The sequence below is a fragment of the Pseudonaja textilis genome, chromosome Z (assembly GCF_049901715.1).
Source record: "Pseudonaja textilis isolate UNSWEBS1 chromosome Z, rPseTex1.2, whole genome shotgun sequence".
Taxonomy (NCBI): Eukaryota; Metazoa; Chordata; class Lepidosauria; order Squamata; family Elapidae; genus Pseudonaja; species Pseudonaja textilis.
Genome location: NC_142008.1, coordinates 7,809,250 through 7,827,483, shown reverse-complemented (window position 1 = coordinate 7,827,483; position 18,234 = coordinate 7,809,250). Strand labels below are relative to the sequence as shown.

Here is an 18,234-nt window from a genome sequence, read left to right as displayed (position 1 = left end):
TTGCTGCCCATCCCAGCAACTTCTTCAATCTGAACAAGTTGGTTAGGAAATTTGAATAGGAGAGCCGTTGGAATGTACCAACTCCTAAAATTCTTAGTGTGTATTTCCACACCAACCTCAAGGGTTTCTTCCCCAAAGTGTGTGGTAATACATCAATGAAGATTCTCAGTCACTCCGGTAGAATTGCCTCAAATTGTATTTTTAAAGCCCAGAATGTCCAGATATCCTTCAGAAGAGATACTTCCCTGATTCATTGAACTACAAGAAGCAGAATGCACAGAACAATCAGATTTGCAAAGTTTGGTTTTATAGGTAATCTCAATTTTAGTCTTCCTATAGAGTTAATTTCTTGTCTGGTTTACCTGGTTGGGCTGATACTGAGGCTAAAGCACCTAAATATTCCAGTGTGTGTGTGTGTCCTTCTACGTTGGAGCTCAAGTATAGGTAGTCCTCACTTAAGGATTGCCTTCTTTAATAACCAAAGTTATGACCACATTGATAAAGCAACATTATGACTTGTATTTATGACTGTCACCACAACTCCATGGTCATATGATTGACATTTGGCTGCTTCAGAGCCAGTGGGCATTTATGACCATGCCAGGATGCTGTGATTACTGAACAACATTTGTGTCCTTCACAATTAGTTTTGGCAAACAGGGTCATTAGAGAAGCTGGCAGTAACATCACAAGTGGCAGTCATATGAGGTCTTGGTTAATGACCATGGCAAAAGTGGTTAATGACCATGGCATTTAAGTGTCATGGTCTCATGATGTTTCCCTTAATGATAGTATTGCTGAGCGATGGAATTGTTGGTCTCAATTGTGGCCACTAAGTAATGATACCTGTGTTTACAGATAATGAAATGTGGATCCTTGAAATTGTTGTAGGAGATGAAGGCGATGTTAGTCTATCTCTTGGTACATCACAGTCAAAGAATTTACTGTATGTTTGACCTCACGCTAAGCTTTATGTAAGCCCAATGTAAGTACATATTGAAGAAAGAGGCAGCAATAGATCAGACCAAGATGTTATGAGTCTCTTCCATGGAAAATTACACCAATCTAGTACTACCAGCCTGTAATTGGCTGTAAGAATAACCTCAAGGAGATGGAGGACAAGCCACAATCAAGTACAAGCCACAATCAGTCAGGTGCTGCCACAAGGAAGAGGGAGTCAAGCTTTTCACCAAAGCACCTGAGGGCAGGACAAGAAGCAATGGGTGGAAACTAACCAAGGAGAGAAGCAACTTAGAACTAAGGAGAAATTTCCTGATAGAACAATTAATCAGTGGAACAACTTGCCTCCAGAAGTTGTAAATGCTCCAACACTGGAAGTTTTTAAGAAGAGATTGGATAACCATTTGTCTGAAATGGTGTAGGATTTCCTGCCTAAGCAGGAGGTTGGACTAGAAGACCCTCAAGGTCCCTTCTTTCTTCTATTCTATTCTATTCTATTCTATTCTATTCTATTCTATTCTATTCTATTCTATTCTATTCTATTCTACTCTACTCTACTCTACTCTACTCTACTCTACTCTACTCTATCAATGGCCAACCAAAGAAAACTTGAGTCTGAGTCAGAAATGCAATTTAAGAAAGTATCTTAAGACTTACCTTCCATAAGATACGATTTAATGAGGCAGTAGATCATCTGAAAAAAATTCTACCGGTTCCTACATGCTGGTTAATAATTCATTCGTTCCTTGCCCTATCAACTGTGGCCAATGAGCCAAGAGATTAGTGGAGAGATGGTTATACCTCATCTGACAGGTGTACAAAAATCTCTTGGTGCTCTGATGTCATGCTTTTGTGGGCATAACCCATTTGTAACTCCTCTGATACCATGCCTTCATTTGCATAGGTGCAAAAAACAACAACCAAACCCCTTGTGATCTGTGATTTATTTTGCATAGCCCTTTCATTCTTGCTGTGATGTCTGCTTTGATTTGCATAGTCCTTCCCTTCTCTTTGCTTAGTGTGTTGCAATAGCTCTTCGAGCTTAAACCATTAGCATGTAGTACAAATGGAGGTTTGTGTGCCTATTAATGAAATAAAGCAGTCTTCATGGCTGAATCTTAAGTGGCTGGAGTACTTTGGGACTACTGAAGTGAAAAGCCATTTTCCTCTCCATTAATTGGCTCAAAGAAAACTGTTTATGGCATCTTTAAATAGAGATGTGTGTGGCCTGCATAACAAGCAAAAGTATAAACAATGGAAAAGATGCCCAGCGGCACAACCCTCCTTTAATCGTTGGATACAAGAACCTGGTTTTTAAATATTTTGATTTGGAAATGGCCCCATTAATGTTGATGAACTCCCAGGTATGGAAGTGCATTTAGGGTTGAGTGTTAATTCTAATATTGACCTTCAGATTGACCTATAACTGAACCATCTAAGGGGATTATTTCATTTTGAAGTGGGAGCTTGGATGAGCGAGAGAGAGAAGGTGTAGACCAGTTCTCAAATGTTTGCTAAGGTATTTCATGACCTTAGCAAGGAAAGGAAGAAAATAAGAAAAGTAGATATAAAAAAAGGCAAATCACAAGATCTCACTTTCCAGGTAAAATTAAAAGCAGGTATTTTAAAGGGTTCTGTTAAGTAATAGTGGATCTCATTTGGAGGCATGTTTTGGGCAGATACACATCCACTTGTGATAGGTGTTATGACAACATCACAGTCCAGCATATAGTGCGCTTTCTTGAGGATCAGAGGCAGAGGTGGCATTCAGCAGGTTCTGACCAGTTCTGGAGAACCGGTAGTAGAAATTTTGAGTAGTTTGGAGAACCGGCAAATCCCACCTCTGACTGGCCCCGCCCCCATCTATTCTCTGCCTTCCATTGAGTCCCAGCTGATTGGCTGGGTTTTCTTTTGTTGCCCCGCACAGCAGAATGGAGCTGGAAAGCAGGTTAAGGACGGTCTTCCCAAGCAAACCAGATGAACTAATTCTACTTTATTGTAAGGTTACATTAGTAGAACCCTGCAAATCGAGAAGTATAAATCTCCTACCATCTCCCTGACAGTTTGAGAAGTTAGGTAGGGTCTGTTCTGAGCCCTTTCCCCACTCATCATGCAGGTTTAGCTGACCATTACAGAGGTGGTATTCAGCCGATTCGAACCGGTTCTTGCATACCAGTAGTGGAAATTTTGAGTAGTTCGGAGAACCGGCAAATACCACCTCTGGCTGGCCCCGCCCACTCGCCTTTCCTGTCTTATATTCCCTTGGTTTTTTTAGCTCAGCTGATTTGCATGGCACAGTGGATTGCTGCACGTCAGCTGAGCTAAAAAATAGCTCACCTCAATAACGCTGACCCAGAGGGCGGTTTTTGAGTGTTGCGTGCTCTCATAGAAGCGGTAGGGGGAAAAATGTGGAATCCTACCACTGGATCATTCCCTAGGCAGCATCTCTTTACTTCGTATTCCAGGGTCATTACAGGATTTCAATTTGATCCTGAGGGATTCAGCTCTGGATGTCCATGGTACATATCCCCGGAACTGAATCACTGGAGCAGGGGAAAGGCCTGGAGCATGATTTTATATGGCTTCCATTTCGTCTCACAGGGATTTAGGAAGTATAGCATGCGCCCCAGTGCTTGAGTGCAGCCGGAGTTCATCCTCACTCATCCTGGACACCAGAAATGTGGATATTTTCTGCAACTGTTGCTCCAAACAGAAAATGCTATTCCAAAGTGAGTACAGAGTGGAGTTTTAAAGATACCTCTGGACTTCAGACATTCTTTTCACTGAGTAGTTCAGTTTTCAAGTTGGACCTCTCGTTTGTGACATGGCAGGGGTCTCTGTGATTTTTGTTAGGTTCACTGAAATTATTATTGAACCTGGTAGGTGTGTTTATTTAGCTCCATCCTTAGTGCTAATGAAATCATGGTTTAAGGAGAGCATCATTAATTTATTAGTTCAACAGGGTGCAGAATTACAAACTTTGAGAATTCCCCTATAAATAAATGCTGCTGACCAATCATAAAACTATATCTTCCAAGAATCACCCCACAGATGACAATTTGGTGGCAGATCACCTGCTTTAGTGGAGAAGAACGAATTTCTGTTTCTGCCTTTTCTAATTTGAAGAAGGCGATGGATGATAGCTGCTAAAAAAAGCACTCGATCACAGAATCTAAGGAATTGCACTAAATGCACAAATGACTTGATTAAAGGGAAAGCAAGTTGCTTTTCAGCCTTGAACGTGTCAATCAGGTTTTGTAAGTCATTGTTTTAGATTGGCAATACAACTGAATATATAGGTAATCCTTGATTTGCAATTAATCTTTTAATGACTACTTGAACTTATAAAAAGCCTCAAAAAAATAGGGCTTGGTGGCCTGCAATGCACTTTCAGCCAATATAAGCTGCCCAGAGTCACTTGTAATGAGATGGGAAGCAAATACATTGAATAAACAAATAAAATTTAATAAATAAATGTAATAAATACATAAAAATTGTGTTATCCTCCTGTAGTCACATGACTACATTTCAACTTGGCAATTTGGCAGTTGGCTCAGTTGCAGTGCCCTGTAGTCACATGAACACAATTTGTAATTTTTTTTTGCCAGTTTCTGGGGGAAAAAAACTCCACCCATTCAAAGAATGGATCAGTTCAATGACTGTGTTATTTGCTAAATGATCACTGCAAAAACAATAAAAAATGGGGTTAGTCATATGTGTTTATCTCAGCTTATGACCTCAACAACTGATTGAAATTGAAATGACACAATTGTGGTTATAAGTTGAGAACGATCTCTGTGGGAAGATCTGAGCAGTTCTTTTTATATAGGATATGGATACTTATGACTCTTTGATGTATGCATGTATATTCTTGATATTATTATTTTTTAAAAGAAAACCTAAATCCAACCTTTTATTGAAGATTAACAGGACTCAAAAGAACAGGACTTAAGAGATTCTCATCACAGGACTGATCTGTAAGCCCAACGGAATGTAATCAGGCCTCTGCCTTTTTAAAATGCCTTTGGGAAGATTCTGAAATTAGAGCAACAACAGCAACAAAGACTAAAGATTATATAAATACCTGGTGTCAGCAAGATAACAGAAGTGACAATCAAGGAGCAGATAACCAGGATCACAAGTAGAGCAATTGCAATTCCTTTCCAGTTCCTTTGCGGAGGGTTGCTTCCCACCAGCTCCTAAAAGAAGCAAAAGAAGAAGAAACAATGAACAAAGAGAAAGTGCAACAACCTAAATCTAAGAAGCAATGATGAGGTAAATTTTAACAGCCATAATTATTATAGTGGTGGCGGCGCAGTGGTTACAGTCATCAGGTAAACTCTGCTCATTGCCAGGAGTTTGATTTTGACTGGCTCAAGGTTGATTCAGCCTTCCACAGACTCAGATTGTTGAAGAGGCAATATGCTGACTCTGTAAACAGCTTAGAGAAGTTGTAAAGCACTATGAAGCGGTATGTAAGTCTAAATGCTATTGCTAGTGCTATTAAATCTCCTAAGTTTTGAAGAGACCCAATTTCTATAGGCTTCTATATTATGGATACCTCTTCAGCATCTACTTCTGTCCTACTACTGCAGCACCATTGAGAGTGTCTTGACATACAGCATTCTTGTATGGTATGACAACAGCTCTGTAGTGGATAAAAGAGCTCTACAGAGAATCATTAGAACTGCCCAGAAGATCATTGGGCTCCAGCTACCAGCCCTAGACGACATCTTCACCTCTCGCTGTCTGAGGAAGTTGCACAACATTCTCAGAGACTCTTCCCATCCTGCTTACAATCTTTGTGAACTGTTTATGAACCTTCTGGCAGAAGATACAGAACAGTTAAAACTCATACCACACATTTTCTGAACAGTTTTTTTTTTTATCCCAGAGCTATAATTGCACTTAACAATGAACTTAAGGACCACCATCAGTGAGCTGCTGGACACTGTTGTGTGGATGCTTGTGTGTTTTTAGGAGATGGGGAATTTTGGTGGGTGAGGTTGTGTTGGGGATTGTCATATGTGTGTGGATGTTGAGTCTGGTCTCTGGGTGTTATGTGAATTTCACTATATGTGTATACTTGTATATATGTACAACAACAATAAATAATAATAATAACAATAATAAAATTTATTATTTAATAAATTAATAAATTAAATAAATTATTATTAATAATTTATTAAGTAAGCAGGAATGTCTTTGTTCATTCACTTAGTCACATTCAAAGTTACAACAGTGGTGAAAAAAGTGACTTATGAATGATTTTCACACTTACAATCTTTGCTGCATTCCCATGGTCACATGGTCAAAATTCAAGCATTTGGCAACTGGCATGTACTTATGACTGGGGCACTGCCTTGGTGTCCTATGATCACCCAGCTGGTTTGCGATGAGCAATGTCAATTGGGATAACCGGATTTGCTTAAGGACTATGTGATTCACTTAATGACCACAGCAATTCATGGAATGATCACAGTAAAAATTATTGTAAAATCAGGCTAGGCATATGATGACCTTAATGACTGTATTGCCTAGCACAGGACTCTTCAAACTTGACAGCTTTAAGATTTGTGGACTTCAACTCCCAGAATTCCTCCTCCAGTCATATTAGCTCAGGAATTCTGGGAGTTGAAGTCCACAAGTCTTCAAGCTTGCAAAATCTGAAGACCCTTGGCCTAGCAGTTGAAATTCTGGTCCCAACTGTAGCCATAACTACTGGTACTAGAATATAATGAAGCCAAAAGGGTAAGAAAAGAAGATATATACACAAAAAATGGTCCATGGAAAGGAAAGAGAAGAAAGAAAAAAAATTATTTCAGAAAGAAGAAATGGAAAAAGAAAGTAAAAGACACCTGAATTTGTTTATCCTTCCAAGGAGCAGTCAGTTTGATATATGATTATGTATTTGTTTACTGCAATTTATGTGCTGTTCTAAGCCAAACAGGGCACCAGGGAGTGCTTCTTCTTGTAGATAGCTCATGTCCAGCTCATGACAGCCTGTTTATTCCCATGCATAAACAAAGATACAGAAAAGTTATAAATAATGCCAGGGAGTTGGAATAAACAGATGAGTTTGTGCTTGTTTATATAAGCTTAGGATCCCTTGCAAAGCTCTGGGTTCAATTTCAGTTATAGGCACGTCACTTGAATAACTGTAACCCTCAGCAAAGACTTTATGGATAGCACAGCTCGTTTATGGAAACTAAATCTATCAGAAGATTTGGAATACCAAAAGCTAGTGTACATCTCCCCATCTTTTCATGGCTGAAGGAAAAAACATTGCTTTTCTGTTGAGTTTTTCTAGGTATGTTTCTAGGTCAATTACTTCTCATTCACAGTAAGAAAAAAACAGGGGCTTTTCTCTCTCTCCTGGGAATGTGTAAAACTTCCAGAGTAGATTTAAAACATAAATTGAATTAACTCTTCTATAACTCTTACCTTTCATTTATAGCATTTCATAAATATATCAGGAGCTTGTGAAAATAATATTTTAAGTTTGATGTTATTATTCAAAAAGTTTACATTGTAACTAACGTTTGCTGTTGATTCCAAATTTATTATAAAATATAAACCCACATTTTATACTTATCAATAAATGTCCCTTCTGCTCAGAATGGTAAATTATACAAGCAGAATGGGCATGTATTCAGAATATGCTCAGAGAAACAGGTATAACATTTTAAAGCAAATACAAACTATAAATAAATGTATCTTTTCCAGTGGTGGAATTCAATTTTTTTTACTACCGGTTCTGTGGGCGTGGCTTATTTGGTGGGTGTGGCTTGGCAGTCATATGACTGGATGGGTGTAGCTTGGTGGTCATGTGACTGGGTGGGCGTGCTTGGTGGTCATGTGACTGGGTGGGTGTGGCCAACTCAATGCCACTCATAGCAAGGGGTACCTTACCTGGCCCCTCCCCTCCCAGCCATTCCTTGTCACCCAGCCTCAACTTTATCTATAGTTCTGTAAAAATGTTGTTCACCTTTTTTGACTTTATTATCTGCATACTATAGATGTACTTTCATGGACCACTGAAAGGAGGAAATGGCTCACATGCTTTACTCAAGAGTGTGATAGGCAACAGGCTTTTAAGGGGCTGCCACAAAGAAAGGGGGACAATGTATTTTCCAAAGAAGCAAAATGCAAACAAGAAGCAATGGATGGAAACTGAACAGAGAGAAGCAACCTAAACTAAAACTAAGGAGAACAGTTAACCAGTGGAACTGCCTGTCTCCAGAAGTTCTGGGTGGTCAATCACTGGAAGTTTTTAAGAAAAGACTGGACAGCCATTTCTCTGAAATGTTATAGGGTTCACCCCAAGGTCCCTTCTAAGTATTATTCTGACACCTTTCCCAGGACCTCTACTCAGAGTTTGGCATCCTCAGTTTTCTTGCCTGAGCTGGGGGTTGGACTAGAAGACCTCCAAGGTCCCTTTTCAACTCTTGTTAAACACATGTGTATGTTATGCTCTGAACTGTTGACATTGAATGCATGTAAATCCTGAAAAATATGTGATAGCCCTGGGCAAAAGAAAGGCAGGTGTAGCAACAGTGTAAAATATTAACACATGATAAATAATGGAACAATTAAAAATAATAGCACAGAGTTCTCTCTCTCTCTCTCTCTCTCTCTCTCTCTCTCTCTCTCTCTCTCACACACACACACACACACACACACACACACACACAGACAGCACTTAACAGACAAGCATTTTGGAAGCAGCTCCTTTAAACTTCTCCAAGGCTGGAGTGGATTCCCCCACCCCCTCTGTCAGACCGCACTCCTTCTCACTCCAGACATTTTAACTCACACAGGGAAAGCGATACTTGCAGCGTCCATGCCTTTCTTCCTTCCCCCCCGGGGAGAAAGAGGACGTGGGGAACGGAAAGCTAGGAGAGCGATTGCAAGTGAGCGACTGGGCGACCGGGTTGGGGGCGTGGCCAGCCAGGGGTCGCCACCAGTTCGGCGACCCACGCCAAATAACTGCTACCGGTTCGCCCGAGTAGGTGTGAACCAGTTGAATACCACCTCTGATCTTTTCCGTTCTCTCACTGATTATGTAAAAGAGTCATTTTTTCAGGAAGTATTGATATATTTGCTACTTCTGAACATGTAGTCCTCAAGGATCCCAAATCTACCACAATGATGATCAACTTACGGATAGTGCTGCTTTGGACTACAATATTTCTCAAGCTCCTCTACTTTAAGATATGTGGACGTCAACCCCCAGAATTCCTAGCTACCCATGTAATAATTCTTATTTTTTCTCCTCCCCCTCCCCTCCCCCTCCTCCTCCTCCTTCTTCTTCTTCTTCTTCTTCTTCTTCTTCTTCTTCTTCTTCTTCTTCTTCTTCTTCTTCTTCTTCTTCTTCTTCTTCTTCTTCTTCTTCTTCTATTGTCTCATCAGTGGTGCTTCCTCTGGCACTGTTGGCTTGTGATTGACAGGGAATATGTTTGATCAGCCATGATTTAGCAATAGCACCTAGGCTTATATACTGCTCTATAGTGCTTTACAATACTCTCTGAGTGGTTTACAAATGTTAGCATATTGCTCCCAACAAGAAAGTTGTGTTTCTGAACTCAGGAGGCTAAGTCAACCTTGAACTGGTCAGAATCGAACTCCTGGCTGTGGTCACCACTATGCCACAACAGCTGAGTGATCTAATCTTTATAGCTGCCTACAGATGAGAAGAAGTGACTTTCAAAACAAATTCAAAAAATATAGGTGACCAAAGGGAAATCTAGACAATTTCAGCGTGCAACAAACCAGCATGACGACTGCAAATTCTAGGAGTTGAAGTCCACAAGCCTTAAAGTTGCCAAAATTGGCCATCCCTACTCTAGGCCGTTCCTCTACAAGAAGCTACTTCCACCCGGGCAGCATGCGAGGGAAACCAGCTTGGACATGATATCCTGGCACAGATCCAGTAAAAGTGAAACAATCAGCATAAGCCAACAGTATTGACCATGAATGTTTTCATTTAATATATTGGTATCTCTTCCTATATCAAGAGATTTTAGCTTCTTTGAATTAAAAGAATATCCTTTCCATCTTGTACTCTTCCCACAGCTGCAGTAGTAAAGCAATGCCAAAAAATAAAATAAAATTCCTAGGCATCTATCTCTTTGATTCCATGGTTAAAATCATGCAGTCCTGACAGGTGTTCCATTTTTTTAAAAACAGAGAAAAAGCACCGCATAAATGAAATAGTCTTATAGTTGTAAGTCAAGGACTGCCTGCAAGTAATAAGGAGATCAAAGTAAGATTACAGATGACTCATTGCATTTGTGCATACAGGCGGTGTGACAGTTCTTGGACATAAAATCCTAGACTGCATTAACTTATGTCCAGTGTACCGTGCCCAAATAACATGATGAAGTCTTCCTTTCTATTCTGCACTGCTATTCTTTTATGGAATACAGCATCCAATTCTGTGTACTACATTTTAGGAAGCATATTATCAAACTGTGTATGTTTAAGAAATGTAAGACATTGAGGGCTGAATCAGCCATTGTGTTTGACCTCGGGTGGCCGGGGTAGGCGTGGCCAGCTCAATGTCATTCATGTCGGGGATGCCTGTGGTGGACCGAGTATTCTGCCAGCAAAAACAGGCTCCTGAGCTCTGTTTTTGGCTGTGATGGCCTCCTGCAATCTTCTGCCAGCAAAAGCAGAGCTCGGAAGGGCCGCCTACAGCCCTGCCGAGCTCACTTTTCACTGGCAGAGGCACCAACTGCCAGTCTTTCCAATGGTAGGATTCAACATTTTTTACTACCAGTTCTGTGGGCGTGGCTTGGTGGGGGTGGCAGGGGAAGGATACTGCAAAATCCCATTCCCCCCCACCCCACCCCACTAACCTGCTTTCCAGCTCCGTTCTCCTGTGCAGAGCAACCAAAGAAGACCCAGACGATCAGCTGGGACTCGGGAGGCAGAGAATAGATGGGGGCGGGGCCAGTCAGAGGCGGTATTTGCTGGTTCTCCAAACTACTCAAAATTTCTACTACCGGTTCTCCAGAACTGATCAGAACCTGCTGAATACCCACCTCTGCTCCCTCCCTCCCTCCTTTCTCACAATTATTTTCCAGTAAGTCCCCAACTCCAATTCTCAAAGTATGTAAGTAGCCAAAATAGTTCCAATGATACATATAGTATGGAGGATATAGGGATTCATAAACGTTCTCTTAATCTCCTTCGGGTGTAGGTAAATTCACACCAGCTTCTGCTGTTAGGACAGAGCTGGGAATTCTATAAAGCCATCTTCTCACAATTCAAGTACATTTAATTGCTGACTGAAGATCCTCGCAATGGTCCCAAATAGACTTCCAAAGCTAAGCTTTGAAAAGTCTTTGCCGAGTCCTCTTGTACTTGGGCTGTCCAGATCAGAGCGCCAATTCACAACTGGTCCACTACCCCCAGGATATGCTTGAATTATCCTTAATTTAAGAACCATTATTCTGTTGGCTGGGGAATTCTGGGAGTTGAAGTCTAGAGGTCTTAAAACTGCCACGGTTGGACTGCCCTGCTCTAAAGCATAGTTTGAACAATCAATTTTATGATAGGTGTGGGAGGTTTTGACAAATGAAATCTACATTAGATAATGATGGTGAAATAAAATGAAGAGGAACAATTGCAAAGCATAAATAAATAAAAAAGATTACAGAAAATCTTCCTCTTCCCTATTTGTTTTTCCAATTACCAACCACAACTTAGATATTGTTACTTTACAATGAACGTTACTGCTAGTATCTGCTTGATTAGCTTCGTTTAGTCCTTTTAATAGATCTCATGTAACTTTTTCCTAGAAACCATATTCCAAATTATTTATTTACCTTGCTGTGTAATGTGAACATAAAAGGAGCCATTCCTGCTTAAATTTGGATACAGTTTTATTATGGACGCTTAATAAATTTGGTAATTTTGCCATTCCAGCAAATTCTCGAGTTTTGATCTTCTAGTCTAATATCACTCCTATAATCCTTCTTTTCCAATATTATGCCAAACGCAGCCTTGAAGCTGTCAACATAGCAAATTGTAACATTTTTCAATTATGTTTTCTGGAATTATACCTAACAAAAATATTTGTAGTTTCAGTTTTATTTGTAGGATGTACTCAATAGTTTGATGATTTGTCTGTCTTAATAATTATTGGCAGATTGATTGATATGTCCCATCAAATTGCTGTCAAAACATAAATCACATGGACAGATTTTCCCTATGACAATCTGTCTGTAACCTGGTTTTACAGCTCTTCCAATAATGCTACATCAAACTGAGTCCACCTACCTGCTGGTCATCCTCCACTCTTGGGGGAAGGTTACTGCAAAATCCCATTCCCTCCCCACCCCACTAACCTGCTTTCCAGCTCCGTTCTCCTGTGCAGGGCAACCAAAGAAGACCCAGCTGATCAACCGGGACTCAATGGGAGGCAGAGAATAGATGGGGGCAGGACCAGTCAGAGGTGGGATTTGTGGGTTCTCCAAACTACTCAAATTTTCCGCTACCAGTTCTCCAGAACTGTTCAGGATCTGCTGAATACCACATCTGAGTCCTTCATTGTTTTCAGGGCAGCCTTATGGGCCAGATCTAAGCTCCCTGCAGGCCAGATACGGCCCCTGGGCCTTGAGTTTGATACCCTGATCTAGAAGGGAAAAAATATCTGATGGTTGTAGCCACTGGGAACTACATTTAGCATGTGAAAGAATAAACCATAGAATGACCTTTAAGCATCTATAAAGATATCATTGAGAAGATGGGGCTGAATTGCTCAGTTGTTCCAGAAAACAGGAAAAGAAACAATGTGCTTACATTACAAGGAATGACATCTTGATTGAACATTCAAAATAAATGTGTTATTCAACAAAGGAACAAATCGGCATGGTTGTTGGAATAGACATTCCTTCAACTAACTCAGCAATGCTTTTCTTCTATTTCTACTTGCTACTTCTTTGCCAGCCTATGCTAATCAATATGGATATATCTAGGGTAGGTTATTACTGTGCAAATACAAGGCAGAGGAATGGCCTTTTACTAACCCAATTTAATTACTTACATCCTGAAAAAGACCAAGCAGATGAAAGCCATCTGTGGATTCTAATTTTGAAGAATCTACCTTACTTAATATTGATGAGATTTGTTTCTAAATGAAACCCAACAAATTAGCTACAGACATCACTATTCTTGACCAAATCTTTGCAAGTCTACAGGAAGAGCCAGAAGAGTTTTGTGTTATTACAAAGGATCAAACTTAATTATCTTTGGAAATAAATCAGATTCTTTAAAACTTGGGGCATAGCGTCCTTATTATCTTAGTGCCTGGTTTAACTTTCTCTTGATTGCAACACCCCAGATAGCATTAAAATTAGGTACAGGACTGTTCCATTTTTTTAAATAGGAAAAAATTATACATCAACACTTTTATTCTTTGTATTTCCTTTGAAAATATTATTTTAGCTACATGCTCAGCTAAGCTACACTTGCTATCTATCTGCAGGCAACCCATTTCCTGTAATTTGAATACTGAGATGGTTAAAAACCTAGACCTCCAAAGCTATCATTTCCTAAATGTGAAAATGATGAATAAGTATGGAATGTATGGAGCCTGGAAACCATCCAAGTCAAAAGGCTGTGAGCAAGATCATTATGGGCATTTTTTTTCTTCTGGTCTGAATAATAATAACAACAACAACAACAACAACAACAACAACAACAATAATAATAATAATAATAATAATAATAATAATAATAGAACTGGTGGGATCGTAAGCCTGAAAAAGTGGTCGAAAATGAGCATGCAAAACTACTGTGGGACTTCCAAATACAGACTGACAAAGTTTTGGAACACAATACCCCAGATAGAAAAAAGTGTGGATCGTCGACATTGCCATACCTGGTGACAGCAGAATGGACGAGAAACAACTTGAAAAAATCACCAGATATCAGGACTTGAGAATTGAACTGCAGAGACTCCGGCATAAACCAGTGCAAGTGGTTCCAGTGGTACTTGGCACACTGGGTGCTGTGCCTAAAGATCTAGGCAAGCACTTAAGAACAACTGGCGCTGACAAGATCACCATCAGTCAGCTGCAGAAGGCCACCTTACTGGAATCTGCTCACATAATCCGTCGATACACCACGCAGTCCTAAACACTTGGGAAGTGTTCAACTAGTGATTTGTGATATGAAATCCAGCATGGTTATCTCGTTTGCTGTGTATATTGTCATTTTTATGTATAATAATAGATAATGATAGTAATAATAATAGATAATAATAGTAATAATAGTAATAGTAATAGTAATAATAATAATAATAATAATAATAATAATAATAATAATAATAATAATAATAATAATAATAATAATAATCAGCCACAGAATACATCTTTAGACTTTCCAATTGTGGCTTCACTTTGGCCTCGATATCATCTCATAAATAAGGAAGTTTTTCAAAATAATCTCTCACTTATCAGTAATCTCTCTCTCTTCACTCTGTAGATATTCAAGAAGGGGCTTGGTGCTCTCAATGAAGCATTAGAGTAGACTGAAAATCAATAATTCCCAGAGTTAATATCTCTCAATAGCTCACAGTAGATGCGTGTGTTGCTCATTAAAAATAAACGTTGGGGAGAGAATGCAACTATAATCTTATTCCAACTTTAGTATATCACAACTACTACTACTACTGTCAGATTTTATAATTTAAGTTTACATTTCCAGCAGAAGAAAAAACAATTCATATATTGTACAAGCAGAGGTGGTATTCAGCAGGTTCTGACCAATTCTGGAGAACCGGTAGCAGAAATTTTGAATAGTTCGGAGAACCCGCAAATACCACCTCTGGCCCCCATCTATTCTCTGCCTCCCATTGAGTCCCAGCTGATCAGCTGGGTCTTCTTTGGTTGCCCTACACAGGAGAACAGAGCTGGAAGGCAGGTTAGTGGGGTGGGCAGGGAATGGGGATTTTGCAGTATCCTTCCCCTGCCACTGACTAAGCCACGCTATGCTGACCAAGCCACACCACGCCCACCAAGCTATGCCCACAGAACCAGTAGTAAAAACATTTGAATACCACCACTGTGTACAACATACAGTGTAAAGACCGCAACATTCCCTATGTACAAGAAGAAGACTAGCAGAACACATCCATGAACACTTAGCACTCAACAGGCATAATGAAAACTCTTTAATTTCACAACATATGGACAGACCTAACCATAGTTTCAACTGGGAAACTATATGCATCCTTGACCAAGAGAAGCCCAAAACACTAGAGAATTTCTAGAAGGCTGGAATTCTGACAAGTTGGCTGATAAGACACATAAAAATAAACAACATCTACATATTGTGTAAAAGAAATCAACAAGGCAAACCTAAAAGGAAACAAAAAGACTAAAACAGCTTCCCACCAGCAATCAAAGCCCAGGTGAGCAGAGATTAACACCAAGATTAACCTCAGACCAACAAACAGGAAGTAAACAATACCTCAATCAAAGAAGCTAACAGTAAACACCCCATTAAAGAACCTCCAAGACCATTCCCATCAACATTGACAGGGCAAGTCACTAAAATATAAATTGAGAGCACACACCATTCCCTGTTAGCACTGATATTACCTAGTTTGAGTAATGAAATGTCTGCAAGAAAGCAACCAAGCTCAGAGAGTACCAAGGACTCTCAATTTCAATGCTGAGCTACAAATATTCTTCTTTATCAGTAAGTTGCACCTCATCTGTCAAATTTAGGAGCCGTCTTACAACTGTATGATGAAGATGTCTTAATCACTGAGGAAAACTCAGTGCCTCTTTCCTAAAACAAATTTGCATTTACTCCCCCATGCCATCACTCTTCTAAACAACACTGTCATACTACAACACTAGGGCTGTAGTACTGTTATTCTTCTCATCTTTCCTATAACCTATTTCCTTATCTTCTTATGACTATAACTTTGTTGCTTGTATCTTATGATTTATATTAATTATTTTATTTAGAATACCTAGTGTGATTTATGTTGACTGCTTACTAACTATCTTATGTCTATCACGAAGAGTCGTATTTTATGATTTCTGATGAATGTACCTTATGATGATTATGACCATGATTGATCATTTGTTGATTGTATGTACACTGAGAGTGTCGGGCTCTGAGAGCGGCGTAGTTTACCTCAGAGCCCGACAGTTCAGCGGGAGTTGGCGGTTGGCAAAATTCCCCTTTCGTGGCTCCCAGACACCACAACGCCCTAGCTGCAGCTGAGTCACGTTCCATGTGATGTAACAGATGTGATGTTTCTCCCCAGTCCTGCTGACAGCGGAGGAGGTATGGCAGCTGAACTACTGATGGCGTGGAAGCCGCTACAAGTGCTGGAATTTATGCCAGCCCGTAGGGGCACTTGAGGGGCACATACGAGTGGGCTGGAGCGGTGGGTGGATGGTGGAGGGTACATGAGTTGGGGATCCATTAGGAAGAGGCAATCTAAGACAGGAGGTTAGGTGGTTATACTGATGCAATTATGAGAAGGTAGCATGAGGGGATAATGGGCTAGGCGGGCCAGGAGTGCAGCTGCGTGTAGGCAGGGCTGTGATTGTGATACTAATAAAAGAGAATGAAGAATGAAAGCTCTCAGTGCTAACCTTACCTGGCTTTGAGCCATTCTTGCCAGAAGAGAGTGTTTGCTGTTTGCTTATCATGGAATAAACCATCATTGGTCTGTACAGAAGCTGGTGTCTTTATTCACTTTGGTGAGGCAAATCTTGGACCAGCTGAGAGAGAGCTTATGCACCAGAGGCAAATTCCTTGTGTGGCCAATTACACTTGGCCAACTCCAGAAGTGATACAGCCTATGTATAGGTGGGACTTATTGCAATACAATAAGAATCAGGCATGCCTAAGGGACATGTCTTTTATACTTTAAAACCTCCAAATTGCTTGCTGGCACAGAAATGTTACTTCTCACTTGGAGAGAAGAAAGTCAATGCTATTTTTATCTATTTATTTAGGGCCATCATTACGCCAGCTGGCAGGTGGCTATTAAATGCTGAGGATGCCTGTCAGAACTTGGGCACATTTGCCCAAATTTTGCAAGGATAAATAATGGCTTGGATAGTGCTTTGCATATGCAACTGATTGCAAATATCTGAGCTAATGTTAGTTGGGAAGGACCTTCACTCACAAGCAGCAGGACCTACTAACATTGTGGTTCTTGTCCTCCCGGCAACAGCTCTAAACACCACAGAAAATGATACTTTCTAAAATATTACCATAATTTATTTTAGGGTTCAGTGAAGATTGGATTTCCAGTAGGAAGCACTCTTCCGGGTTTAATCTGGTGGGTTCAAGTTCCATGCTAAAAATTAAGAGCCCTAGATGAGAGATTGTTATATGGAACTCTGGGGAAATTGTAAATTGCTATTGGCGCTCTGGGTATAATCAAAAACAGGCAAGACATCTTAAAAATAAATATTTAGGCTGGCTGAATGAGAAATCTAACTCAGTTAAAGGCATTTTCCTATGCCCGTGATGGCAAACCTATGGCACGCAGGACCCTCTCTGTGTTCACGCTAGCCGTTGACCCAGCCCAGCTCCACCATGCATGCGCGCACATCTCCCACCAGCCAGCTGGTTTTCGGGTCTCTGCTGCGCATGTCTGAAGGGGCAGGGTGCATGCGGGGGATGTGTGGACGCACATGCGGGGGGGGGCGCTTGCATTGCATTTTGAGGTTTGCACGCACGTGCACACCCTCCTACACTCCATTTTGGGCATGAAAGGCCTCCTGCACCAACCTGGAAGCCAAAACGGGGCACGGAGGCATGGCGACCCAGTGCACCTTTTTGGACCTGGAAAGCCTCCTGCAACCTGGAAGCCAAAAATGGGTGAAGGCGGGGTGCATGGACGGGGGGACGTGCGCGCATGCACCAGGGGGGTGCATGCATGGTGGGTCACATGTACGGGGTGGTTCTCACATTGCATTTTGGGGTTGGGTGCCCATGTGCTTTGGGCACTTGGCACCAAAAAGGTTAGCCATCACTGTCCTATGCGCTTGAGGATTCATTCCATTTGAAGAACATCATTTAAATAACCTATTTATCCACATTCCAAATTAGATATTAATTGATGATAAAAATAAAGTGGCCATTACTTATTGACTGATAAGTATCTCCTAAAAACTGAACTTTGAGATTATTGGGGTTTTTTTAATATTGATGAAACAGGCTAAAGTTTCATTCTTTCAATGACTCCTTCGTTGAAGATAAATATATAAAGCAAAGCTGTAATATATT

The 18,234-nt window shown here is 40.5% G+C and overlaps 1 protein-coding gene across 4 annotated transcripts in view; it reads right to left on the bottom strand.

Annotated features, from left to right (window-relative positions):
• The window catches only part of DPP6 (dipeptidyl peptidase like 6), a 539,989-nt gene that overhangs the window by 150,906 nt on the left and 370,849 nt on the right, over positions 1-18,234 (bottom strand). For all 4 annotated transcript variants that reach the window (XM_087917830.1, XM_087917829.1, XM_026719897.2 and 1 more), the window contains exon 2: positions 5,045-5,159. In XM_087917830.1, coding sequence (XP_087773956.1) covers positions 5,045-5,159 — 115 coding nt within the window. The remainder of the gene's footprint in view (positions 1-5,044; positions 5,160-18,234) is intronic.